The 27583-nt window shown below is 41.3% G+C and overlaps 1 protein-coding gene across 3 annotated transcripts; it reads left to right on the forward strand.

Annotated features, from left to right (window-relative positions):
• Window positions 1-256: 256 nt before the first annotated feature.
• Window positions 257-27583, forward strand: TMEM168 (transmembrane protein 168). Of its 3 annotated transcripts, none has more exons than XM_075065581.1 (5): window positions 257-498; window positions 5273-6540; window positions 16321-16463; window positions 19161-19435; window positions 26633-27583. In XM_075065581.1, the coding sequence occupies exons 2-5, from the start codon at window positions 5404-5406 to the stop codon at window positions 27178-27180; spliced, it is 2103 nt and encodes a 700-aa protein (XP_074921682.1). In that variant the 5' UTR covers window positions 257-498; window positions 5273-5403; the 3' UTR covers window positions 27181-27583. The 3 variants fall into 3 exon arrangements, with proteins under 3 accessions (XP_074921682.1, XP_032626727.1, XP_032626728.1); XM_032770836.2 differs by having other exon boundaries at window positions 345-498; window positions 5273-5373; XM_032770837.2 differs by lacking the exon at window positions 5273-6540 and having other exon boundaries at window positions 373-498.

Genomic DNA, 27583 nt, shown 5'->3' on the forward strand with positions numbered 1-27583 from the left:
GTGGGAGATTTAGCAAATAAAGTATCACTACACTACAGAGCAGTGAGTGGGGCTGCAGGAGCGGTTTGACCCCGGGACCCCCCAATCCGTATGCCAGGCTGGGAGGTGGCGTCACTGGCGCAGGTGGTCACTGCTCACCCCCTCAGCCCGCGTGCTAGGGCCCTGCCCGGCCCGTGGCCCCACAGCACTAGCGATTTGGGATGTCTCGCTCCCTGACACTAGCGTGCCGCCCCTCCCCCTCCTCTCTTGTCCTCGTGAGCGGCAGGGAGGCTGCTACTCCCATTGGGGGGCTGGGCGGGGCGCCCTCCCACAGAGAAACGGCCGGGTCCCGCCCTCCTCGTCTCGGGCCGCCCGCCCACGCGCCTGCCAGTTGTTGCTGGGCCTTTAGTCCCGGCCGTACTGCGCTGTTTGAACGCTTGAACGCCCCGTAGCGTCAACATGGCGGCGGCGCGGTGCGGGCCTCGTGGGGGTGAGACCTTCCCGGGGAGTCGGCGCCTGGTGAGTCCGGGGAAGGGGGAGCTAAGCCACCCCACGGGGCTCCCGCTGCTGGGCCGGCGAAAGGGAGACCGGGGCGCTGGGCTAGCGGGAGGCCGGGGCGCGGGGTGACTGGTTACCCTTGTTCCGAGCAGTGCTGGGTGACACCGAGCCTGTGGGCGCCTTGCCTGTGGGGGCTGTCGCCCATGGGGCTGAGCCTAGGCGAGCGACGGCGAGAAACTTTAGGGGAAGTTTGTTCCCAGGATAGGCGAGGCCTGGGCCGGTCTGATGTGTGTTCCTTTCGGTTTCACGTTGCTGCTGTCACGGGTTTGGCGCTGCACGAAGCGAGCCGCGGGGCACCGCATTCACCTCAGCAGCAGGCGCTGGAGAGCTGCCCGCGGGCGCAGGTGTGTCCGTTAAAAGGTGCCGCGACATCTTAGTGCCAGATGATCCCTTTGGCTTCTCTGCCTCATGTGAAGCCGAAGTTAGAAAAACAACCCCGCTGACATTTGAGAGACGCGTCAGAATGACGGGCTATTGCAAACCCCATAACCCGGACTCCAGGGCCAGAGGAAGCTGCCTGGGGAAAAAGCCACTTCTAAGGTGCCTGTCTTCCTCCCTGAAGAGAGTAGTCATTGCCCTACAGATTCTCCTGGTGGCTGTTCGGGGATATCAGGAAGGATATGCTTGCACTCTCTTGTTCAATATACAGTAACTCCTCACTTAATTGTAGTTATGTTCCTGAAAAATGCAACTTTAAGTGAAACGATGTTGAGTGAATCCAATTTCCCAATAAGAATGAATGTAAATGGGGAGATTAGGTTCCAGGAAAAATGTTTTTGCCATATAGTACAGTAGTATCATTGGGAGGTGCCCCCGCCTTACCCCACACAGGCACAGCCCACTGGTACTGGAGACAGTGAAGCAGGCCAGGAGGCTGAAGGTGCTGTAGGCTAGGAGAAGCACCTTGTGTAGCAGCAGCAGCAGTTTCCCCTATGCTGTAAGCACCAGGGGCTGGGGGCTCAACCTTCAGCCCACCCATGCCACCCCTTCCCGTAAGCCCCTATCCTTAACCTGCCTCTTCCCCTCGCTTCTTGCACAACCCATGTCCTCGCTCCCCCCCCTCACCTTCCTCCTGAACACTACAAGCCAGCTGATTGGCACAGGCAGGAGGGAGGGGAGGAGTGCACCGAGTTTTCACTCCTCCCCCCTCCCTCCTGTCTGCGGCAATCAGCTGGCTTGCGAAGTTCAGGGGGCAGAGGCTCTCCCTCCCTCCTCTGTTTCCTGAACGCCACAAGCCAGCTGATTGCTGCAGGCAGGAGGTGGGGGGACAAGGGGAAAAGCGCTGATCTGCGGGGTTTGCTGGCAGGCGGGAAGCGCTGTGGGGCGGGATGTAGGGGAGCTGATTGGGGGGCTGCCAGCTGTGGACAAAGGAGGAAGCCAAACGACGTTATAGTGAAGCATTGCACAACTTTAAATGGAGCATGTTTTGTAAATGAGCAGGGATGTAAGAGCAAAACAACATTAAGTGAGAGGAAGTTAAGTGGGGAGTTACTGTACTGTATTGTTCAGACATACTTATAACAAGTCTTTGATCCATCCATGTTGTCGCTAAAATCTAAACAACACACAAGGTCTGCTTTTAAACCCATGCAAAATCCTAAGCAGACTCTTAATTTATTTAAACCTTGATTATGTTGGTTTAATTTTCACTAGTAAATCGATAGACAAGTATTCACACAGAAGTATTTACCAAATTAACTAAAGCTTTATATAGTGTAGGTGTTATAGGTATGTTGTTAGCAGTGTTTAATTTTTATTGAAAGAGATGCCAGGGCTCAAGCAATTATTTTACATTCATAACTCAGGGATCGGCAATCTTTGGCATGCGGCTTGCCAGGGTAAGCACCGTGGCGGGCTGGGCCGGTTTGTTTGCCTGCTGTGTCTGCAGGTTTGGCCTATCGCAGCTCCCACTGGCCATGGTTCGCCGTCCCATGCCAGTGGGGGATGCGGGAAGTGGCGCGGGCTTAGGGTTGTGCTGACTGCCACTTCCAATCGCCCCCATTGGCCTGGATTGGCGAACCGCGGCCAGTGGGAGCTGCGATTGGCCAAACCTGCAGACGCAGCAGGTAAACAAACCAGCCTGGCCTGCCAGGATGCTTGCCCTGGTGAGCCATATGTCAAAGGTTGCCAATCCCTGTTCATAACTGATGCAGCAAGCCCAGAGTGCCGGGTCTATGAACTGCCAAACCGAGAAGTGCCAGGGCTAAGCCCTGGCGCAAACTATTGGTTGTTGGTATGTATTCTAACTAACACGTTTTAGAAGTCTGGTGTAGACAATGCATACTTGATTTAATATGTGCTAAACTGGTTTTGTTAAACCTAGTAAGAAGCGTAGGTCAAACTTTCCAACAAGACACCTTAAAAGCCTTGCCTAGATAAGGCCTAATTTGATTTTCAATGGCTCCCTCTTATGCTACTGCCTCATTTCTTCCGGTAATGCTGCCCTGTTGTTCAGGAGAGCCATTCAGATCCTGATGCCTAAACTAGCATGCAGTCACGGAACCTTTAAAGAGTAGTGGCAGTTGGGCCAGTCATATACCAGTAAGCACTCTTAGCACATTTCCAGTCTTTCCCCTACCACTAACTCATTACAAACTCTTGAATTGTTGCTAATTAGCTATAGAGGAAGAATGCGGATTGGTTTAATTACCGCTGATGCCTCTGAAATCCCACATGAGAGTTAACTTACCTGTTGAGCTGATCCTGCCTATAACTTACATAGTCATAACAATTCAGTGTTTGAGTCCTGCCAGAACATTCTGAGACACTTCTTTTGATGTTTTGGGTAGCAATTCCAGTACTTGTGTTCCAACATTTCTTGAGTGCAGCACTCACTGGCTGTACTTAATTAGACATAATTTCTTCGTATGCAGCCTATATGCAAGGTGTCTACAAGTTTTAAATGTATGGGACATTGGAAGGGTCTGTTCTATTAAGATCATTTGCAACAAAGGACTGACATGTTGGCTTTCTCAAAGGACCTAGTTTTTAATATTAATCTCCTTTGCCATAATGCCTATTAAAAAAGACAGCTGTTAGGCATATTACACTGAGACCACTGTCTATCACACTGATCAGCATTGTGTTTTTTTGCTCCCCGGTCTGTCTGTATCCACCTGTTATCTCTTGTCTGATACTTATTTTACAGTGGCACCCTGGTTCTTGACAGTACAATAAAATAATTAATTATAACTCATGAACTAATCAGTTTGCTTGTAAGTTCTCAGAAAATTCATTCTCACAGAGCAAGTGCAGTAAATTTGGAAAGAATACATATTTTCATATATAGCATGGATTCAGCCTCAACAATGCAGAAAGGAATTCAGCTTTAACTATGGAACTTCCATAATATCCTTTTAATATAAATAAATGCAGCAAAAATAAGACAGTTTTGAAATATGTTTTTACTCAAAATATGATTAAATTAATAGATATTGAAACAAATAGCTGTATTTTAATAGTTATATTAAAATATAATTGATATTTACTGTAGATAATAATATTACCTAAGCTAGCTAGGATTCAAAATTAAAAATGTTGCACCAATACTCTTGTTTCAAGCCACAAGTAGATTGTCACTTGGGGTCAAGAAGAAATTTTCACTATAGAATAGTACTGGTCTCTGCCAGATATAGGATATCCAGACTACCTGGACCATTGTTCAGTTTTGATAATCTGTATATTTCAAAAATATTTACAAGTTTCTGTCATAGAATGTCTCATTAAAATATCTTGTTTCTGTTCCCCAACAAGATTTGACAAATTAAATTGGACATTGGGTCAAAAATGCAATGGTTTACAAAGTAGTGAAATAGCAGATTCTAAATATAGCAGTCTTTATTCTGGTGAAATTTTTCATTTCATGGTGGCAGATAAGTAGAACTTTGACTTCACAGAAATCAATCAGTTTGAAAGACATTTGATGGTTATTGGTCTTTTCTCAGGGAATTAAGGGTTAAAAGGATGGCTTTGTGACTAAGGCCCTGGGCTCGGGCTCCGAAGGTCTGGAGTTTGTTCCTGGCTGTGACATGGAGCAAGTCAATTAATTTCACTATGCCTCAATTCTCCATCTGTGTAATGGGAATAATGATACTTCCATCTCACAGAGTGTTGTGGGGATAAACTTATTAATGTTTGTGAAGCATCCAGATACTTCACTAATCAAGTAAACCTATTAAGTACCTGTATAAGTAAATATTGCAAAGGATACTAAAAAGATGTAACAAAAAAATAGGGATTTAGTTTTGTTACCTGAAATAATGTGGAGTGATCATACTGGAAACAACAGATCTGGGTTAGGGATTTAGCAGGTTTCATAAAATTGTATTCTTAATATTTTACTGGAATAAGAAAATTAAGAAGCTGTCCATTAACAGACAGTAGAATTTAATAGAAATGTCACAGGAATATTCTGAAATGTGTAGGTGATTCATGGAAAGACTGTATTGTCAATTAGGGTTTGATTAGCTAACATTATATTCCTCATTATTTTATTCAAATTATAGAGTAGTTTTTATGAGATGAAACTTATGTGAATTTCAGTTCGTATTGGTTTTGAATAACTTTCAATGATCCACCAATTATAGAATATACTTAAAAAATCCTACACATTGTATATAGTTGATATTTATTGTATGTTTTTAATTTAGATTATAAACTCTTTGATATAATACATTAGTAAATAAGTTTAAAGTTTGTAATTTAGCACTGACATTTCTATTCATTCTTCTTTCAGGACTTCTATAATCCAGGAATGTTACTGATGAAATGACATTGCAGGAGGTTATTGCTGCACTGCATTTTTTGGATGAAAGCCAAACAGTTACTTTCTGTAGAGTGGGTAAAACCCCCTAATTGTTTATTTACATGTGTAGATCACTGCGTTACTGTGTTAGTCACTGTCTCTATGCAGCGATGACAAGGCTGGAAGAAGCAAATGGAGAAGTGAACATGCATTCATCAGTCCGATACCTTGGCTATCTAGCCAGGATCAACATATTGGTTGCTATCTGTCTGGGCCTTTATGTCAGGTGGGAGAAGTCTGCAGATGCACTAATACTGGTAATATTTATTCTGGGACTTTTTGTTCTTGGAATTGCCAGCATACTTTATTACTATTTTTCAATGGAAGCAGCAAGTTTGAGTCTCTCCAATCTTTGGTTTGGATTCTTGCTTGGCCTCCTCTGTTTTCTTGATAATTCCTCTTTTAAAAGTGATGTGAAAGAAGAAACAACCAAATACTTGCTCCTTACCTCCATAGTTATAAGGATATTGTGTGCTTTGGTGGAGAGGATTTGCGGCTGTGTCCATCACCGACCAACTCTGCTGACAACAGTTGAATTTCTGGAGCTGGTTGGATTTGCAATTGCCAGCACAACTATGCTGGTTGAAAAATCCATGAGTATCATCTTGTTGGTTGTGGCTTTGGCCATGCTTATTATTGACTTGCGGATGAAGTCTTTCTTGGCCATTCCAAATTTGGCAATTTTTGGAGCTCTGGCATCTTTATTGTTTTTTACTTCCCTGACCATTCCCACAAACCCATTTGCCTTGGCCTGTTTCTTTAGTTGCCTGATTTCAGACCCTCTTCTTGATGTCTACTTCAGCGGACTTTCAGTTACTGAACGATGGAAGCCCTACTTGTACCGTGGTAGAATTTGCAGAAGGCTTTCAGTCATCTCTGTTGGAGTAATTGAATTTATCTTTTTCATTCTAGCAGCATTTAAATTAGGTGACTTGGGTCTCTGGTACTTCGTTATACCTGGGTTTTCCATTTTTGGAATTTTCTGGATGATCTGCCACATTATTTTTCTTATAACTCTTTGGGGGTTTCATACAAAATTAAATGACTGTCACAAAGTCTATTATACCCACAGGGCAGAGAATAACAGCCTTGACCGAGTCATGGCTTCTAAAGGAATGCGTCATTTTTGTTTAATTTCAGAGCAACTAGTATTTTTCAGTCTCCTTGCAACTGCAGTTTTGGGTGCCGTAAGTTGGCAGGTAATTATAATATATTTGTCTCTTTCGTTCCTCTGATATTATAAAGAACTGTCTTCTAACATTTATGATATCCAATACTTAGGGCCCTGCTAAATTGACGGCCCTGAAAATTCGTCATGGACCTTGAAATTAGACCTCCCCTGTGAAATCTGGCTATTGGAAGGAAGGAGCAGTGCTGGGGGTACCCCAGCTGTGCTGTCCTCCCATTCACTGGGCTCCTAGTGCTAGTCTGGATGGGACAGGACTTCCTCTTCCCCTGAGAATGACCGTGCAGGGGGAGATGAGACCCACTTCCGGGTTCCTCTCCAAGCTGCTGGAAGCTTTGTGGCTGTACTGGCAGCAGTCACGGAGCTTTCTGCAGCCACAGGAGGTTCCGGAGGTGGGTCTGATCTCCGTGCTGCTGGGAGTGCCCCGCCAGGGGCTCCTAGCTGCTAATCCAGGCTGGGCTTGAGAGGGACAGGACATCCTCTTCCCCTGCATGGCTGCCCGGGGTGGGGTCAGCGGGAAATCAGCCAACATTGAAGGCAGCACAGCTGCAGAGCTTCCTGGCCCTGGGAGAGGTACCCAGAGTTGGGTCTGATCTCCCCGCAGCGGCCATACAGGGGATGAGGAGGTCCTGTCCCTTCCCAGCCCTGCCTAGCCTAACAGCTAGGAACATGTAAACAATTTTAAAACCTTTTAGCTGTGAAGTTGATCAAAATGGATTATGAATTTGGTAGGGCCATACTAATACTGTACTAGGGCCAAGACACAATTGAGCAATTCAAATTTTTAAACTGAAATTGATGACTTCAAAAGCAGATTCTTTTATTCTGGCACTTTGTTCTGTCTGACTATGGCTTAGTGAGGCTACTGAATCTACCAACCTAATCTGGTATGATTAAACTGACAGGAGGTACTGGAAGAAATATTAAAATAATTTAAAATCTGAATTTATTTACTTTACAAAGTCAGTGTCTATATTGCCAGTATTTTCACAGCAGACAACATGCACATTTCTGTAGCCCTATAATATGAATTGAAATATGTTGATGCGCTGGTCTGGGAACATTTTTTTATGGGGTAGTTTTAATGAAACTAATAAAAGATTACATTTATGTATACATTTTTCAAGAATTTAACCATATGACTCTTATTAATCTCAGTCGAGAACAAACTTCTAAATCTTTACAAACTACTTCGCAAATGTATCCCTTGCATCTGCCCCATGTGCAGATATATTTGAAGATAAAATGTATCTTCTAATTATTTCCACAAAGTACCCACAAACTTTTCAGTTTTATTCTTTTCTTCCCATTTGACTTTCCTGAATGGCGGAACATGCCTTTTTCCTTAGCAGACTGAGCCAATGTACATTTGTCTGAAATATTTAGCCAGGTCCCAGACTGAGGCATGCTGAGTGTTACTGGTACCATAGCAGTTTGGGAGCTGGTTTAAGGTAGATATTTTTAAAAGTAGTCTTAAAATGACAGTTGTTTTTTATGTCTTCAGCCCCACCCCAAAAGAGCTTATGACTAGCAAGTCCAGTATGCAGAAATGCCCCTGCAATACTTTCAAAATCATTTTGCCATCCATTCAGAAGGACCTTGTGATCCTAGATTACCTCTTGCTGCTGACTCATGTGAAATGCTTGATGGAGAGGTAAAAGCAGCAGAGAAATCCTGTGGCACCTTATAGACTAACAGACGTTTTGGAGCGTGAGCCTTCGTGGGTGAATACTACTTTTTTCCACTACCTGCGTCTGACGAAGTGGATATTCACCCACGAAAGCTCACGCTCCAAAACGTCTGTTAGTCTATAAGGTGCCACAGGATTCTCTGCTGCTTTTACAGATCCAAACTAACACGGCTACCCCTCTGTTACTTGATGGAGAGGGAAGCTCGCTTTTTTTTTTTTTTTTTTTTTTTTAATCAGCGAATCAGTTTTCCTGTGTATCAAGCACATTTGTGGTTTGCAGAGGGAAGCTGGCTAGAATCCTGGTTAGTTTTCCTCTGCAGCACTTCCTTCCATAAATCATGGTATATAGCTACAGCTGCAGACTTTGTAGAGAAAAAGGATGGAGGGGAGTGATTGGGAAGGGATTAAAAAAGATAGAGAATTTAAAAAGACAGCTAAAGGAGAAACAAATGCCCTGACAAAGATGAGATGGCGTTTAGGAAGAGAGAAATAACACCAGCAGCACAAACACTGGTGACCCATGTAACTTTTCTATTGAGGATTATGCAAAGCACCAAAGTTTAGAGGTGGCCAGTCCAAAGTCTGATTCTTTATAGACTATTATATGATAAAACAAGTTATTCATCACTGCTGAATAATTTTTTCTGTTCCCACCTAGCCGTCTATGTATTTCATAGAGTGCTAAGACAACTTTTGTCCTAGCCTCTCTTAAAATCTTAGGAGCACTACATGGTAAATATGATGCTGCTTTAAAGTATCTTGTTTTTTTTCATTTGAGTGTTATAAACAGTTTCTGTGTTTAAAGTTAATCTGAAATAGCTATCTGTTTTATTTATTCTTGAAAATAGTTACAACACATTTGCATCTGCAGTTGCACATTTTCAGATACTTGTAATTCGCAAGAAACATGCTTTACACTTTTATCCTCATAATCATTTATGCTTGTAAAGGTTCATGAGAACCAAACAGGCCTATTTCTCTTAAGATCTTTGTATTTATTTTCAGTTAAGTTAGTAGAAATTGGAGGGTATTTATTTCAGTATGGATCAATTAATCAGATGCACATCACTTTTATCTGGTTAAAGAAATGTATACTTTCCTGTTCAGTTAGGGAAGGAAGGAATAACTGCAGTATCAAAGGGAAGGGTATTTGAATCAAATAATAATTTTCCCTTTTAGAAAATCCACTTAATTAATTCTAGTCATGAATCGGAGCAAGGAGAAATTAAAATAACCAGTAAATTAGTCTAAGATTATAAATACATGCATCACCTACTAGAAATATTTCTGTCTTGGTAGTGTTAATGTTTCATGATAGATCAGCATGAGCTGTCCCCAGGAGGTCAAATATGTGCTTCTGTTCGCTAATTTGCATTACAGCAAGGTACGATAAAATATCACTTATTGCAGTAGTTTCCAGTGATTTCTGTAGTTTTTGAGGTTCTACATATTTTCAGGGTAATTAAAAGCTGCAAAAGTACACCTGTATAAACACACCGCTTACACTTTATCCATCAATTCAGAACTCTTTGCTGGTGATACGTTATTCTTGTTTAAGTATTTATTAATTTACAAAATTCATTAATTTGCAGTATATCTTCTACTCTCTAGTATGAATTAACGAGGTTGTACTGTGTGCGCGTGCGCGCATGCATTCATTCGTTCATTCATTCCACCAGCCTGGCAAAACTGTCATGAAAGCTTGGCTTGAAAATATTGTGATATTTTACTTATCCTTCAAAACACATTACTCTTGGACTAAGTTGTTGAGTTTGCAAAGCTAGTCTATACAAGTATTTGTAGGTATTTTGCATTAAATTGTCAACTTCACTTTCTTCCTATTATGTATTTAGGTATATCTTTCCCTCTGGCTTTTTCAGTCATTGGTTCCTTATTTCTTTCCATTCCCTCATATTTCTTACCCTCTTTTTCCCTCACATTGTGATCTCCCTTCCACACACACATTTTGCCAAACTCTTACTCCATGTTCTCACTCGGAAATCCAGTCTCTCTGCCTCTCCTTCCTATTCTTTTACCCTTTCACCCCATCACCTGTCCTTTCTCATTCTCTGTCACTCTCTCCTTCCTGACTTAACTCACGTGCTCTATCTCACTATTTCTTTTGTAACCTATCCACTCAGTCTCTCTCAATTTCTTTCTCACTACCCCATCTCTACCTTCTATTACTCTAACCACGTGGGAGCTATGATTAGCCCTGGTGCCTTAGAATCAAAAATGGAAATGATTGGCAACTAAAACGGAGAACTAAATTGCTATATTTTGAATATTTGTCTATTTCCTTTAGACTAAATGACTTTTTTCTTGATATTCAGCCTCAATTTTCCCTTTCTTAATTTTGTCCTTTATCTTCTGTCTAGACCCACATGTACCACAGTATATAATTTCCCTCCTTGGGAACACCCTTCAAATATTTGTAGATAGTTATCTGTCTCCCTCTCTTTCATTGTGACCATCTTCTAATTCCTTAACTTTCTTCCTGTGTCAAGGGTCCACAGCAGTTTCTGGATTCAATAGTATCAAGCTCTGTCTTTTCTTTTGCAGGCATATAGGGTCAGAATCTAGCTTCTGGGTTGCATGGGTGTAACTGAGGGAAGAATTTGGCTCATATTTCTTTCTTAGTCCCCAGTGTTGTTACATGTTGTGTAGTTTGTTGTTTCTTTAATCTAGCCATGCATTTCTCTTCCTTAAATTGTAGTTCTGTGTATAGTTCTTTGTAGGGTGACCAGATGTCCTGTGTCTAAAGTTTCAGTCCCATATTTAAGCCCTCCTGCAGATGTCCCGACTTTTTTTAAAAAATGGGCAAATTATCCCATATTTTCTGTCAATACTGGTGGGTCCTGCTGCTGGCCAGATCCCTGCTGGCCAGCTCCCCGCCACCACCACCAGCAGTGAGTGGGGGGTCCAGTGGCCAACGATGGGGATGGATGTGCAAGGCTGGTGGGGGGGCCAAGTTGCAACTTGCAGGGCCGGCCACTCCTCCTGCTGGTCTGTCAGTGCAGCCCATGCGGCGTGCTGGCTCTCATCCAGCAGGACCGTGCCCCTCATCCCATTTCTGTCTGGCACTGGCTGTAGTGACTGGTGAGTGCAGGCAGGTGCCAGGTGGTGGCTGGTTACGTGTCACCTCTGCTGCCCACCCATCGGCCTTTTACGTGCTCCCCCTCTCTCTGTCCTGTCCCTGCTTTGCCCAGTCGCACATACCCCCGCCCCGCTGCTCCTCCATATCTCCCCCTTATCCCTCCCCTGGGGGGGCGGGGGGGCGGGCAGGGCATGTCCCAGTGCAGGCAGACACGCCTTCCTTCCCTCACTTCCTCTGTCTGGGCCGGTGCACCGGAAAAGACCCTCTGGTCATCGCTCTCTCCTCCTCCTCTCCTGCGGCTGGGAGCAGCTCCTGTCCCTTCCCTGCCAGACAGTGCCGAAAGGCTGCTGCTGGTCACATTCTGATGTGAGTCTGGCAGGAATCTGGGGTGGGAGGTCATGTGACCCTGCATGCCCCACCACGTGTTGCATCGGGAAGATGAGGTACCCAGAGAGGCAGGTCAGTCCGGGGGCCCAGCCAGGCATGTAGGGTAGAGAGTGCCTGGCAGGAAGAGTTGGGTTGGTTAGTCACCCCTCCTGTGTGACAGAGTTGTACGAGTGTGTGTGTCACCTCTCTCCATGTGAACCCTAAAGCCTTAAAGATAAGAAGGTAAATAAATGGAATCCATCTATGCAGTATTTCTTTGTAATAGGGACTCGGTCAATTTGATGTTAATTTGAACATTTGTACTGCATAGTTCTGATTGCCATTGAACTCACTTGAATATGAGTAATTTTATCAGGTGTCCTGTATTCAGCATAGGGAAATATGGTCACCCTAGTTCTTTGTGACATACTTTCTGTTTAACTTATTTCCATCAGTTAATACTTTCAAACTCTTTTCTTTCTTCCTCTTATCTTTATCAACCTTTTCCTGCTAATACTCTGGTGTAGAGTACTTGTCTAGTTATTCCTCTGGCACCTTCAATAATTGCTTGCTCCCTTAGAACTAGAATGTCCCGTCAATAAGTATCAACCCTGTATGTAAAATGACATTTGCTGTTAACAAGGGTATATCCCTTGCTTATCATTAACAATGTCACCTGAAAAGATTTAGAATATTTTAGAGTAGAAAGATTATGTTATTAACAAACATCACAAATGTCTTATTGTCTAACATACCAGTAGTTACTCAGGAGAAGAGCAAGTGGCAATTTTTACCCAGTTCGCACATTGCTTGAAATGAGCGCACACAAATTATATGCATCCTAAATGTTCAGGAGAGACTATCAACGTAAAAAAGAAAGGCAACAAGAGAAAATGCCTGTTGATGATTTCAGTAGTCTCACTCAGCCAGTCCCTCTGCACTGTTTGCTTCCAGAGTAATTACAGTAACTCCCCACTTAATGTCCTCTCACTTAACGTTGTTTCAATCTTGTATCCCTGCTCAATTACAGAACATGCTCCATTTAAAGTTATGCAATGCTTTGCTATAATGTTGTTTGGCTGCCCACTTTGTCCATAGCGGGCAGCTCCCCATCAGGTTCCCTATGCTCCCCCCCCCGCGCCTCCCGCACACCGGCAGATGCCACAGCTCAGCGCCTTCCCCCTCCCCCTCCTTCCCACAGCAATCAGCTGGCTTGCAGCGTTAAGGAGTGGGGAGGGGCGAGGACTCAGCACTCAGGCTCCCCCTGCCTCCCGAGTGCCACAAACCAGCTGATTGCTGTGGGCAGGAGGGAGTGGGGAGCCTGCGCACTGAGTCATCGCTCCTCCCTCCTGCCCTGTGAACACTGCAAGCCAATTGATTGCCGCAGGCAGGAAGCAGGGGAGGGAGAGGGGAGGAGCGAGAACACAGCATGCAGAGTAAAGGAGGGGGCGGAGAAGAGGTGGGTTAAGGGTGGGGGCTTGGGAGAAGGGTTGGCATGGGCAGGCCAAGGGTTGAACGCTCTGCCCCTGATCCTTGCAGAGTAGGGGAAGCAGACACTGCGCTGTGCAACACACTTTTCGTAGCCTACGGTACCTTCAGCCTCCTTGCCTGCCTCATTGTCTCAAGTGCCAGTGGGCTGTGCCTATGTAGGGTAAGGCAGAGGCACCTCCCAACTATAGTACTGTACTGTATGGCAAAAAAAATTTCCCTGGAACCTAACTCTTCCCCCCCCCCCCCCTTTACATTCATTCATATGGGGAAATTGGATTTGCTTAACATCGTTTCACTTAAAGTCGCATTTTTCAGGAACATAACTACAACGTTAAGTGAGGAGTTACTCTACTTAAAAGGAAATGAGCACTTCAAGGTCACAGATGTACTGAGGGCTCAGGCTGCAAGGCTTTGTGCCACTACACTCGAAATGGTGAAAGTGGGTAGAGCAGATGAAAGAACATAAATCATTTCTGGCTCCACTTATATGTGTGTACCATCTGTTCTTCTGAGCACCACAGTCATCAAGTCTTTTGAATTTAGTGATGCAATGACACACTCCAGCTGCATGTTATTGAAGGTGTTCCTGTCTATGATTTTTACTGTAATTATTAAGCTAATCAGATGTTATTTTATGTTCTTTCAAATTATCACATCTATACGTATTAAAATGCCATCAGCTCATAGAGATTAGGGAGTGGCACTGTACCAGAAAGAATCCATAAATTGTAGTGAGAGAAAAAAATCACAGTATAATTTTTAAGGTTACAAATTCCAAATAGCATACCAATAGGGTTATCAGGCATTTGATCAGCTTGGAGTGTACATTGTTGAGGGAAATCAAAGGAATGACGAAGTGGGTATTCACCCACGAAAGCTCATGCTCCAAAACGTCTGTTAGTCTATAAGGTGCCACAGGATTCTTTGCTGCTTTTCCAAATCTAATAAGCCAGTAATAATGAGTGATTGTTGCAACTTGCATGTATACTAGTCAAATGTCACATGATGTAAGGTTTGGAGAAGCAATTTTATAATACCTTAAGTGATTGCTTCTAGGAAGAGCTAGCAAGTTATGCAGTTCAGTGAAATATCTCTGCTCACTGCAGCTGGGATTGAAATGGCAAACATTGTTAGGATGGTTAAGGAATGGAAAGGAAAATACTACTGACATTGTTATAATGTATAGTATAAATCAGCATACTGAAACCCAATGGTATAGCAGAAACAAAAGGGGTTCAGTGATGAAAATGGTCAGAGGCATGGAAAAGCTTCCATTCAGAGACAGAGTGAAAAGACTGGGATTGTTAAATTTTGAGAGATGAATAAGAGAGGACACAATATGGGCTTACAAAATAATTATTAATTTAGAAAAGATAACTCAAGTGGCCACATTAACCCCTTTTCATAATAAAGAAACAAGGCTGTAAAACTGAGAAAAGGAAATACTTTTTTACAAGGTATAATTAACCTGTGAAAGTTATTGCCATAGAACATCATTGAAACAAAGAGATTAGTGGTAGTAATACCACTTAGCGCTTATGTGAAACTTTTCATCAGTAGATCTCAGTGCTTTTATACAGCAGATAGAAATCAGAAGATGATTAGACATTTAAATGGATAATGAGAATATGCTTGATTACATTATATAAGATAAATAGGTATCTTAAATACATCTTTTTAAGGGGATAATATATACCTCTGTGTGTCAGAGCATAAGCTGACCACTGATAGATGGGGGTGAGCAATAAAGTTCCCCTATAGTCAAGTTACTTCGCAGTAGTTCCCTAAGGGTTTCTTACCCTTTCCTCTGAAGTATCAGGTACTGGCTACACAGGACAGAATGGATCTCTTGCCTGATCCAGTATAACAAGGATCATCTTTTTGTTTTGTGTTTGTACAGCAGCTAGTATGATGATTCTTGACCAGGCTCTTAGGTCCATAGTAATACAAATAATAAATAATAATTCCTATGCAAGCCTCTGATTGTGCAAACATTTACACAGGTGTTTACCTTGATTTTGATGGGACTACTCTTGGTAGTAAAGGTGAGCATATGTGTAGCGTTTGCATGGTAGTGGCCAAAGAGTATTAACTAACATTGCCAGAGATGTGCTGCACTGGGAAGCAGCATGGTAAATTGTAGATTCTCTGTTGGATCACTGCCTCCCAAAACACTACAATAGTGTGTGTGTGTTTGATGTTTTGAAGAAGTGAGGAGAGAAGTGTTTAAAACAATATTTTTTTTCCAATATCCGGTGTGTACTGAATTGCTTTAATAGAAATCCACATCATATACAATTGCTACATTATGGTCTGATAGACACTGAATTTTCACCACCAGATATTGCCTTTTGGAAGAAAGTGTGTTTACCATAAGCCAAAAATAATTTTAAAAATGTTAAGTTTTAAATAATACAAAAATAACAAATTATTTAAAAAAAAATAAATTCACTGTAAGTGCAGTCCTGAAAGACAGTTCTCGCTTATACAGATCCAAGGAGAGTGCATGAATGGAGAACAGGCCTAATTAGTGTTACGTTACAAATAACTGTCTTAAAACCTTATCTTCCAGCTATGTGTACCATTATCTGAAATATTTGTTAAGCTGAAAGATCAGGGTCCCAACTGATTACTTGAAAGATCAGTTAGTAATGGAATATACTGGTCAATTATTAAATAACTACCTGATAGTAGAAGGCCACAGCTGAAAAGCTTCTCACTTCACTGACATACCTAAAATTAATGATAGATTTCAAATTGCTTATAATGGCTCTGTAGTGCATGCTGACTCACTATGCAGAAGCACTTAATACCTTGTTAAACTCAGACTACATCATATTAAAACAATTACAATGGTACAAATCCATTTATTTCTGTGGAGTTGCTCCTGCTTATGTGACCAGTGAAATTGGCCCAAAGTCTGTTTTTAGAATGCTACACTGTGTAATTAGGTTTATCTTTGGCTGTCTGTAGCATATAATAATTTGCACCTCCATGTTTCAGCACCAAATTAGATTTACTCAAATAATTTTCACAAATCACTGAGGTAAGTTTTAAAGAAAACCATAACGGGAATCTGAACATAACTTTGTTTCATTGAATTTGCAAGTGGATATCATCAGACATAAATATATCTATTTTCTTTTAAGCCAAAGAATGGGATCTTCATGAGTGTGTTTCTGATTGTTTTACCTCTGGAGTCAATGGCTCATGGGCTTTTCCATGAACTGGGGAACTGCTTGGGAGGAACATGTGTTGGATATGCTGTTGTGATTCCCACCAGCTTCTGCAGGTATACTTACCATGGTAAATGTATGCACATTGCAACTTCATATTGGAATTAGTGCAGCTGTTAACGAGAGGCAATTCAGTGGTGTAGCTTTTCAACTATTAAATATTAGTTTAGATATTAAATAGCTATATTTGAATGAGCATTCTCCTTACCTAGCCTCACCTTCCAAAAATAATATTTAGGTACTTACAATACAACTTCAAATGCTGTATATATTTGACATGCTCTTAACAAGCCTGTAAATATGCTAGGCCCCAGTCCTGCAAAATGTACTGCGTGAAAGAAACTGCTGATTCCATGTGATATATGTTGCGGGATCAGGGGTTTAGATTCTGGAGTCAGTGCAGATATTTTGCGTAAAGTGACTTAATAATCTAAGCAGGCAATGAACTCATGTTCGGAACAACTTTATAAACTGTATTAAATGATTTAACTAAGTGGCAGTACTAAAAATATGTAGGCGTGAGAATGATTTTGGTTTACTTATAAACTACATGTTATCTACGTATTTACAGTAATTCCTATTTTCAAAATAAAGGTTGCGTTAAAAACATTTTTTCTTTGCTAATCATTTACCTGCTCATCCAGCTATAAAAAATAGCTTCTAAAGTTGAAATATCCTATTTTAATCTCATTTTTACTCCTATCATTTAAATTCTTCATAAAGGCGTTATATTGTAAATGACACACGAGAACTCATGAAATTCATATCTTCGTGAGTTTCCATGGAAATGGGATTGCAAGTTGGAATGTGTATGAAAACTATGGATTTAATGGGCTAGGGAAAAAATCCAGGGGGGTTTTTTTGTTTGTTTTTGGGTTTTTTTGGGGGTGGGGGGGAGGTGTTTATTTTTTTAAAGGGGGGAACCAAAGGAAAAAAGATTGTGCTGATGTTCAGTTGTTAGATACCATGGAAATCATTTGAAAATGCTGTAGCCTTGAACAGATTAAGATTTCCACTGTTCAACTGGTTATTTCTGTTGAGATATATAACATAAATAGGTTTTTAATGGAAGTGTTTACCCATTAAAAAAAATTCTGGGAAGTATGATGGCCATCATGCTCCCCCATCTGCTTAACTATATAAAGGAAGCCTGCATCCATGGATTATGGCTGCGGATGGGGAAAATGATCTACCCTAGCTCTGGCCCCACAGAAGCCCCTCAGTTGGGACTTTGTGAGTTTGGAAGGGACAAGTGGTTGCCTAATTTCAGAAGTGGAGTGACTTATGCTGCTTCCCCCATTGTGGTTTGGAAGACTCCTGTCCAAAGTGGTGTCTGAGGCAGCTGTGATTTGAGAAACACATGAGCTATGCTGTCCAGAAGACTGTGGGGGCTGAGTGGTAGCTTGAAAGAACGATATTTCTCCATGGATGCCACTAATGGCCAGTAGAGGTGCACAGGTCTGTGGGCTTAGTGATGAAACCACTGAGGATGAAATGACAATTGTTCTGCAGTCTAGATGAAAGAGATGGTCCAGTGGTTTAGTCCTCTATTCCCAAGTGAAAACTTTAATACCAAGAGAATTACCAGGACAATAAGTGGGTTAAAACTGCGAGAGCTCCTGTGACAGAATGATCCTGATAGGAATGAATTTGTCCCTCTAGTACATTGTTGCGTCTTTTCCATTTAGAAAGCAGAAGGGTTTATATTTTATCCACAATAAAATTATCGGTGTCACATCAACTTCCTGAGCTTTGTTCTTATAATATCCTTAGCTGCCCACATTCTGCAGCAACCAAACTGAGGGCATAATATCCCACTAGGTCCATTATTGTGAGGGCTTAAAAAGCAGGTTTAATAAACTTACATTACAGTATAAATAACATTGCCTTTCTTGTCCTTGGCAATAATCCAATTCCTGCATTGTGCTAAATTATTCTGTCACTGGCAGTTTAGTTTATCCATGGAGAAATTGTATTAAGGTCTTGAAAAACAGTGTGAGGCACTCGCAATGTTACCCTTTCTTAATAATAATAATAATTAATAAAGGTCAATTAATAAGCCCATTCTCTAATTCAGATAAAGTATAGACAATAATATCAGTGCAATATAAACCTATTTAGGTCCCATACGAGTGAGAATATGTAGAACCAAACCAGTTTGGCCCAAAAAAGGAAGCAGGTATAATATTATATAAAAGACTTATTTCAAACAAAAGCAATGGGAAACATATGCACCAAAACCACTTTTCTTTTGCTTGTTCTGTTATGGCAGGATTCTCTGGGGCAGAACACCTCACATTTTCACCTTGCAGAGTCTGTGCATTGCTACAGTCTTACTCAAGTGAAAAGTTTTGGTACAGCTCACTCAAACACTCCAATACCAGTTATTGAAGTGGTTGAAAGGCATTGCTGGAAAGGGATGACTGATGCTTTTTCCCAGCTAGAGGCAGAGCACAGCCTCTGGAGTGCTCCCAACCCTTACTGGCTTGGGAGACAAAATCTGAGTCCCTTTTTTGATGTGTTATTTACTGACACATAAGCCCTAATGATTTACAATATCTCTTTTATATGCAGTTTGCAATCTAGCATTTAGATTTCAAGCCTTGCAGTAAGTATTTCACCAGAGCAGTTAAACACTTAAATATCAATAGTGAAAAAAATATTCCACACCGAGAACTGATTTCACAAGTTGCTACAAGTTATGTGCTGAATACAATAATAAAATATAACTAAATATTTTTTCTTCTGTTTAGTCCTGATGGTCAACCCACGCTTCTTCCACCTGAGCACGTGCAAGAGTTAAATTTGAGGTCTACAGGCATGCTCAATACTATCCAGAGGTTTTTTGCATATCACATGATTGAAACATATGGCTGTGACTATTCTACAAGTGGACTTTCTTTTGATACACTTCATTCTAAGCTGAAATCTTTTCTTGAACTTCGGACTGCAGACGGACCCAGACATGATACCTATGTTTTATATTATAGTGGTCACTCCCATCGCACTGGTGAATGGGCACTAGCAGGTAACCAGTATATGGAGCTTTTGATAATACATTTTTCATTGATAGAACCTACAAGTAGATTATTGTGTTTTTCTTATGAAATCATACCGTACTATTATTAAAACTCAGAAGTTTTATATGTGACAGCTACACATGTACGTGTGAACATTATAGTTCTAAGAACAGGAGGTGTAAAACACAAATGGCTTAAGTTAACCGTATCAAGCTTTGAAATAAATTGAATTCCTTGTTGTTTAGTCATCTACAGACTTGAGAGTACTTAGGAATTTACAGTTTTAATAACCATATTAAAAATGAAAAATGCTTATGATAGCAATAACAAAGTGAAATTAAATTGAATGTTCAGAGTTCATCAAGAAGTTATATGAAACTTAATGAATTCAGAAGTCTTAGAATCAAGTAGTAATCTTATCCAATTCAATAATGTCCTGGGAAGATGATTTTGTTGAACATTATTTATGAAGCATTTAGTACAGGTTTTGTTGGCTGAGCTTGCAAAGCCCTGCATATGCTCAAGTTGGTGCTATTTGTGCGGATAACTTTTGAATGCAGCATCCAATCAATTCCAAAATTTCAGGGAGTCGCCGGAACCCTATTGATTTTGGGGAAAATTGGACCATTGAAATGGGGAAAATGAGAACACGCGATACCTCTGCCATCTGTTTTAGCAGAAAGACATCTTCCAGCACCTCTCTAATTATATATCAAAGAACTGTTTGATGGCAGCCATTAGTGTCATGGAAGTAGGCTACTAAAATTGTTGTGTTGAGTTGGGGTCTCAATTTTTGATGCAGAATTTGGATCCTTGTAGCACTGAGGTCTGGCCTATATCTAAAACTTAGGGCAGCCTAGCTGCATCACTCAGGGATGTGAAAAATCCACACCCCTGAGAAATGTGGTTAAGCTGACCTAAGCTCCTGTGTAGACATGCTAGGTCAATAGAAGAATTCTTCCATCTCTTGAGGGAGTGGACTTCCTATAGCGACAGAAAAACCATTTCTGTTGCTAAAGCATGTGTACATGGTGGCGTAACTACAGCATTGCAGCTGTGCTGCTGTAGCTCACGTAGTGTAGATACACCCTACGTGTATTAAGTTTTTTTTAATATTTTTTTTTTCTTGGCAGGCATTGCCACTTAATTTTTTACACCTGTGTCCATTTGTGCCATAGGACCTCCTGTAGGGAAGCTCAGTCTTCAAATTACAATAAAGGCCAATATAGTGAGAGTGCTGCTTTTACAAAAAATAGAGGCAACATGATAAAACATAAAATATAGAAAGAATGAAGGATTTAAAAGCCATGAGAACATTTTTTTTTAGTGGATTTGAATTTTCTTGAGAGGAAGTTCCTCCTGGGTTACCCGTGAATGGTTTGCATGTTGGCACAACTCCAGTTTTTTCTCACAGAGATAGTATAAAGCCACACAAAGAGAAGGAGCAATCAGTATTTGTCATGAATCACTTTCATGATCAGTTTCCCATTATGAGATCTAGGTAAACCATGGTGTGTAGCTTGATTTTCCTGCCTGATAGAACTTCTTCTGAATGCATCCAGCTGTATAAGCTGAAAGGCTGAAGGGTATTTGATAATATAATTGTGCATAGTTTATCCAACAGTGATGTTTTGTGACAGATGGAACAGTCAGTCATTAGCTCCTCTAATCTGTACTATCCTCTGATCTCTGGAGCGGGTTCACAGAGATGACAACAATGAAATGTTAACATTCAGATATAGTAGAGGAAGATAGTATCTTCTGGGGGCTTAAGCAATGATTTAGCACAGCAGTAGCCCTGTAGTTTTTGTGCTGTAATGACATCTTTAAGGGCAGCTTACTGTATTTATTAGCTCACTAACAACGTTTCTTCATTGTTGGAAGCTTGGAAGTAGCACAGTGGTGTACAAAAGAACTGTTAATTGGTCATGCATAAAGTATGAGCAGTAAAACAGCCTTGGAGGTCATGTTCACTGACGGAATTCAAAAGGCAAGAATCGGGCTATAAAGCTTTGTCTGTATTACTGGAGCTGTCAGTTTAACTGCCTGTGAAACTTGCCGAAGGAATCAGATGCTGTTACATATCCATAGGTCTCTTCCACAGCTTGGCGGCTAGCTCTGATGTTGGCTGATCTTGACGTGTGTTGGAGGGGTTTGCACTTGTGTATATATAGGAGGGTCAGAAAGATTACCAGTACGTTGCTCTCTTTTGATTTAGATCCACAGTACTGTCTCTTCTGAATTATCTATGCCCCCACATGATCATGCTGAAATGTAGGAAAGTCCTTTATGCGGGCTTTGAAAAAGTAAAAAAGTAAGGAAATACTTTTCCCTAATTTACATATAAGGCTTGTCTAAATTATGGAGATTTTCACCAGTGCAAATCCCAAAATCAGACACATTACACTGGAGCAAAGTGGGACTAAAAGAGGTATAATTTACTGAGTAAATCACACCACTTTGCACCAAACTAGTGTGTATACACTATAGGTTTCAGGTTTTTATAAGATGAACCTGATGCTGAATTTCCTGGATTTATCTTCTTTGTTTTGGAGATGATTCCATCTCTGTACATTTGTACTTACAATATGTACTCTGAACCTTAACTCCGTCCTTAATGTAGTTTTTCTCTGGAAGTAACAGATTACAAATGGATTTTTACTATCTATCAAAGATAGGAATCTGCAGACAGCGATGATATCCCATATACTCTTGGGTATCACCTGACATTCACTGTTTTAAAAGAACACCTCTTCTGGCTACACATTCCCGTGACTAATAATAAACTGCCACCTTCTGACAAGACTAATTGGAGTTTGGTTGACCAAAGATATGGGAGATGTACAGTTTGGACTCATAGCCACATATTCTGGCTGGTGGTGCTTCTTACTGGATTTGTTTCTTTTTATTGAATGCATCAGGACTTTACAAATGGATGAAATAAATACATGAGTGCAAGAAGAAATTGCTATTTGCAGCAAAATGTGTTTGCAAATATTCTAAATCAAGCGTCTGAGCAGAATTTTTTTGGTAGAAATTGATCCAGTTGTATGAAGACAGTAAGTAATAAAAATATTGTATAGAATCAAGTAAATATTATAAAGTAAAATATGCTCAGATTTATAGTTATAGTAAGTCTTAGTTACAGCCACTTGAGCTTCAGACTCATGATTTATATTGTCATTGGAAATTCTTGGTTTCAAATGCAACCATTCTCCAAGTTAGGGTATGGTGAGTCTGTATGTAGATAGTAATCATTAAAGCATTAAAAGGAAATGCTACTCAGATAACAGCCTAGATTGCTGATTGTCATATGGAAGTGAACAAAAGACAAGATTCGTTTTGTTATAAAGTTGCCAAAAATTAAACACTCGAGTGTCTGGTTTGAGTCAGTTTATAAACATGTATTGAGAGGCTACAATAAAGTTTTTTCATCTTTATAACACATTTTTTTCTTGGCTTGAAATTATATCCACCCTGCACCAATAGCTAGGTTGTAAGTGAACTGGCTTTCTCCATGATGGATTATCTGCATCCTTAATGTAAATCCTAAATGTAAAACCTGTTTAAAAAGAAGATGGATGCCACTTTTTCTGACTGAAATATGCTTGTAAACAGTGCAGATAAAATTAAATTGGCTTTGATCATATCTAACAAAACATTAAATAGTCTAGTTAGTCCAGTTTAAATTGCTGTAAATTCTCATACAACAAATGGGCATATTTCAGAAGTCAGGTTAAAACCATGCTGTTAAGGGAGAACTACTTCCAAAATAAGATCTGGATTTTCATGTTTCACCCTCTAATACGTGAACTTGTTACCTCCTGTCTGATGTACCAAATGCTTTACCTACTCTTCCAATTGCGATACTTCGGTGATACATGTTTTGTATATAAATTTAAACAATTTAAACACTATTTAAATGTACTCAGACTCCCTGGTGCAAGTTGTCTGTAAAGGTGCATTGCTAGGTTAAAATTCGTATCTGCTTTAAAAATCTAATGTCCTACTAATGTCGCTTTAGATTATTAAAAATTATTTTTAAAAACTAAACCAAAATGTTCAGTCTTGGGTCCTTAATATTGTGTATCTAATCCATATTATAGCTCCAGTCTGCAAACTTTTATGCGTGTGAGTGAAGTTCATCGTGTGAGCAATCCAGTTGAAGTCAGTGGAGTTGCACTCACTGTGCAAATGTTATCAGGATTCTTTCTTTATGCTTCTCAATAAGTTGCCTGATTTTTCTTAGGTACTGAGTACCAACGGCACCCATTAAATTTAATGGGCCAAAAGTGATCCAACTTGTTAATAACTTTCCTAATTACAGTCTGTTTTCTTCAAATATAGTTTGTTTTCAAGGAGATGAAATTGTACTGAAAGTTTGAAGCACTAATCAGAAGTAGTTTTTGAGCTGGAAGGAGACAAACATTAGATACCATGATTTGAAACTTTGATTTCTAACTTTCTGATTACTTGTAACTTAAAATCCATTTAAATTTTCTTTAGACTTCACAGAAACATTCTCTTCTGCCTTTAGAGTAAATTTATCAACGTTCAGGTCAAATGACTCTTCCAAGGCAAAGGTTATGGTGGTGTATGAGCAGGTGGCTTACTAATTCTGCTCTGAAATAGTCAGGGCATATTATGTAGGTTTAAAACATACCCCATTCTGAGGTTTGAACTTGTTAACATAAAGCCAATAATGTAAACACCAGCTCACGCCTTCTGCCCCTCCTTAGCTTAGTTCTTCTTCAAGTGCTTGTACATGCCCATTCCATTGTAGGTGTTTGTATGCCCCGAGCACAGTTGTCAGAATTCTTTCCCCTGGCAGTATCTGTTAGGTCAGCTCCAGCTGTCTCTGGTGCCTCAGGCCACATCTACACTACGGGATAATATCGAATTAGCTAAAATCGGTTTTATAAAACTGATATTATAAATTTCACCAGTGACTAGGAAAGAGTTACGAATGCAACTACATTCTCTCGCAATGTAAATAAAAGCTGAATATTATCAACCATATGTTTACTTATTAAGAACGTAGTCCAAATTTAATTTCTTATCAAATATCGAATAGCAGCGGCAAACCGAAAACAAAATAAGAAGTCATGGAACAGTCGGGATACAGCTGTTGAGTGACTTAAATGAGGGGGAGGCAGCTCCGCCCATGATGATTATCCCAGGCGGGACACTTAAGGACCCCATTAGGGTCTCAACATATTTGAAATGGGTTGCCGTAAGCTGCGGATGGCAAGTCATGCAAACAGAAAGGAGCGTAAGATTGGCGAAGTGGGGTCCGCCCGAGTGTAGGCGGCCCACAAGAAAGCCCCAGGGAGAACAAAAGAACTGTGGTGGAACATCAAAAACGTTAAACTGAATTGCTCCATGCCACCCTCAAGGAAATGGTAGACATGCTTCGGATGCCAGAGCCGGACGCAGGTCCAGCACGATCGCTGCTAAGCATACGCTGATGACGACACACTCCACGCACCCCCCGAGAAGTACCCCAAATACATATTAATACTTGTAGTGGGACACAGGCTCAGACGGGGGAAGGGGCTGAGCATGGCGCGGGGTCACCGTCGAGTGTGTGCAGCAGACAGTGGACAGAAAGTGTTAAAATAAATAACCCAGACTAAAAATGAAGATGAAGGTGTTATGCCTGAGATGGTTGACTGTCAACATCAGTCAGGATGCGTGTCTGAGGGCACAGAGCCCAGTAAGCCGGAGAGTTAACATGATGTTCCCTCTACAAATGCTCCAGACTCAGACACATGCTAGTAGTAGCAATCACTCTGAAGAGTCAATGCAGAGAAAGGATAGTGCCATTCGGACCGTTCACGCCAATATGAGTATTTTTAACTTGATTGAGTCCTACTGCTAAGGCGTCCCGCAGCCGGCCTGCTTCCACATGCTTAACTACCGAGCAGGGTTACAAGAGGGGGAGCCAGGCCGAAGCAAAAGCGTTCGGCAACCGCCGGAGGACAGCGCAGACCGCGGCGAAGCATACATGCTTCTCACCATCTGCACCACTGCTAGCCCCCAAGCATCGCGAGTCTCACCCCAAGCCATTCCATGCTAATGATAGGATGACATGAAAGAAGTCAGAAGGATTTCTTTCTGTGGTGGGCGAGGGGGTGGAAGACTGAGGAGCCATATCCTGACCCATTGCCAGACGACATGTGTTTGTCCTAGACATTGGGCTCAGCCAGCAATGCAATACTTTTCAGAGATGCTTGGGAATGTGTGGATAGCTGGTCAAGTCCTCCAGTACCCCCCTCCATCCATTGGTGTCCGCATTTGAGTCTATGGGCTTCCCGTTACGTTCGTCACCAGCGCTGTGTATCCTTGGAGATTTTTTTTTAACGCTTGGATTTCGTGTATCGCCTTGTTACGGAGCTCTGAGTACAACAGATTTGTCTCCCGGTATACCAGCCTATCAGAATCACAGTATCTCCCGCTATGGTCACATCGCTGGAGCTCTTTTTTGGAATTTGAGACATGCCATCGCCCATCCATGTCATATCAGAGGATCCACACTGGGCAACAGCGGAAATGTGAATTCAAAGTTCGCGGGGCTTTCTGTTTACCTGCCATGGTCCGAGGGTTAGCATTGCACAGAGGCGGATCATCGTTGCCCCTCTTGGACTACCGCCTGAGGAGGCCAATAAACATCGATTTCTGGTCCACACTAACCGTAATCCGGATCTGATTATATATCGATTTAGCTGCTACTCCTCTCATCGAGGAGGAGGAGTCACAGAAATCGATTTAAAGAGCCCTTTATATCGATATAAAGGGTGTTGTAGTGTGGACGGGTACAGCGTTAAATCGATTTAACGCTCTTTAAATCGATTTAAACGCGTAGTGTAGACCAGGCCTCACATTCCTCATGGAGGCAGCCAGCCTGAAGCCTTGAAGCAGTGCTCAATCTCAGCATTGAGCACCACATCCTCAGTGCAGAGAGCTCCTCCTAAAGGCTGCTCAACTTAATTTATTTCACAGTAGGGTAGGGTTTAGCTCCTACCTGCCTTAATACAAGGATGAGTTAATGACTGCATCTACAGTATTGACTTGGCTGGGTTAGTTAGCATCTCCCTGCAGTGGAAAAACCCTGTCACCTTCATAAAAGGTGCTAAAACAGGCTTACTATTGGAAACTACAGATTTAACTATACTAATGTGTATATTTTTTCTGCTTTCCTGCAGGTGGCGATGCATTACGGCTTGACACGCTTTTGGAATGGTGGAGAGAGAAGAATGGGTCTTTTTGTTCACGACTTATTATTGTGTTAGACTGTGAGAACTCCCAGTCTTGGGTTAAAGAAGTAAGAAAAGTAAATGATCTATATATTGCAGTACAAGGAGCAGAATTTGCCAGAGTGGTAGACATTGAGGAAGCAGACCCTCCGCAACTTGGTGACTTTACCAGAGAATGGGTCGAATACAATTGTAACCCTGACAGTAGCATCAGCTGGTCTGAAAAGGGCCGTGCGGTGAAAGCAATGTACGGTGTGTCAAAACGCTGGAGTGACTATACTCTACATTTGCCAACAGGAAGTGATATTGCCAAACACTGGATGATGTACTTCCCTCGTGTTACCTATCCATTGGTGCATTTGGCAAACTGGTTTTGTGGTCTCAATCTGTTCTGGGTCTGTAAGGCTTTTTTTAGATGCTTGAAAAGATTAAAAATGAATTGGTTTCTTCCCACAGTGCTGGACACAGGACAAGGCTTCAAACTTGTCAAATCATAATTAAAAACCAAAGAGGAGTAAAAGTGGGAGCTCTGGGAACTTTTCAACTCTCAAATTTGATTGACTTGCAATTTTTTATACGTAACAGTTTTTTCTCTGTTGAAGAAATCTTGCTACTTCAGTAGCTATACTCACTGTGTTCATCTTTTTGAGCAATTACAGTATATGCAAGCGTTGGAAGCTTCATTCTAAAATGAGGAGGCTAAGACTATACTATTTGAATTTTGTTACTGAGCTGTATATAAACATGTAAAAGATTTATTAAATATGACCATGCACTTTGGAGACAGTTTGCATGTTCATATGTGCTAAACAGAAAGCTGCCAACAAATTACAGGCTTTAATAAGCTATGGCTCATATGATGATACATGGCAATTATATCCCTCTCAAACATCAAATACA

The sequence above is a fragment of the Chelonoidis abingdonii genome, chromosome 1, assembly GCF_003597395.2.
Source record: "Chelonoidis abingdonii isolate Lonesome George chromosome 1, CheloAbing_2.0, whole genome shotgun sequence".
Lineage (NCBI taxonomy): Eukaryota > Metazoa > Chordata > Testudines > Testudinidae > Chelonoidis > Chelonoidis abingdonii.

Bases quoted from the DNA above. Each gene is read 5' to 3' on its own strand.
- TMEM168 (XM_075065581.1), top strand. From the start codon at position 5,404: ATGTGTAGATCACTGCGTTACTGTGTTAGTCACTGTCTCTATGCAGCG. The intron at 16,464-19,160 runs GTATACTTACCA...TCTTCTGTTTAG, and splicing joins ATTCCCACCAGCTTCTGCAG to TCCTGATGGTCAACCCACGC. The intron at 19,436-26,632 runs GTAACCAGTATA...GCTTTCCTGCAG, and splicing joins TGGTGAATGGGCACTAGCAG to GTGGCGATGCATTACGGCTT.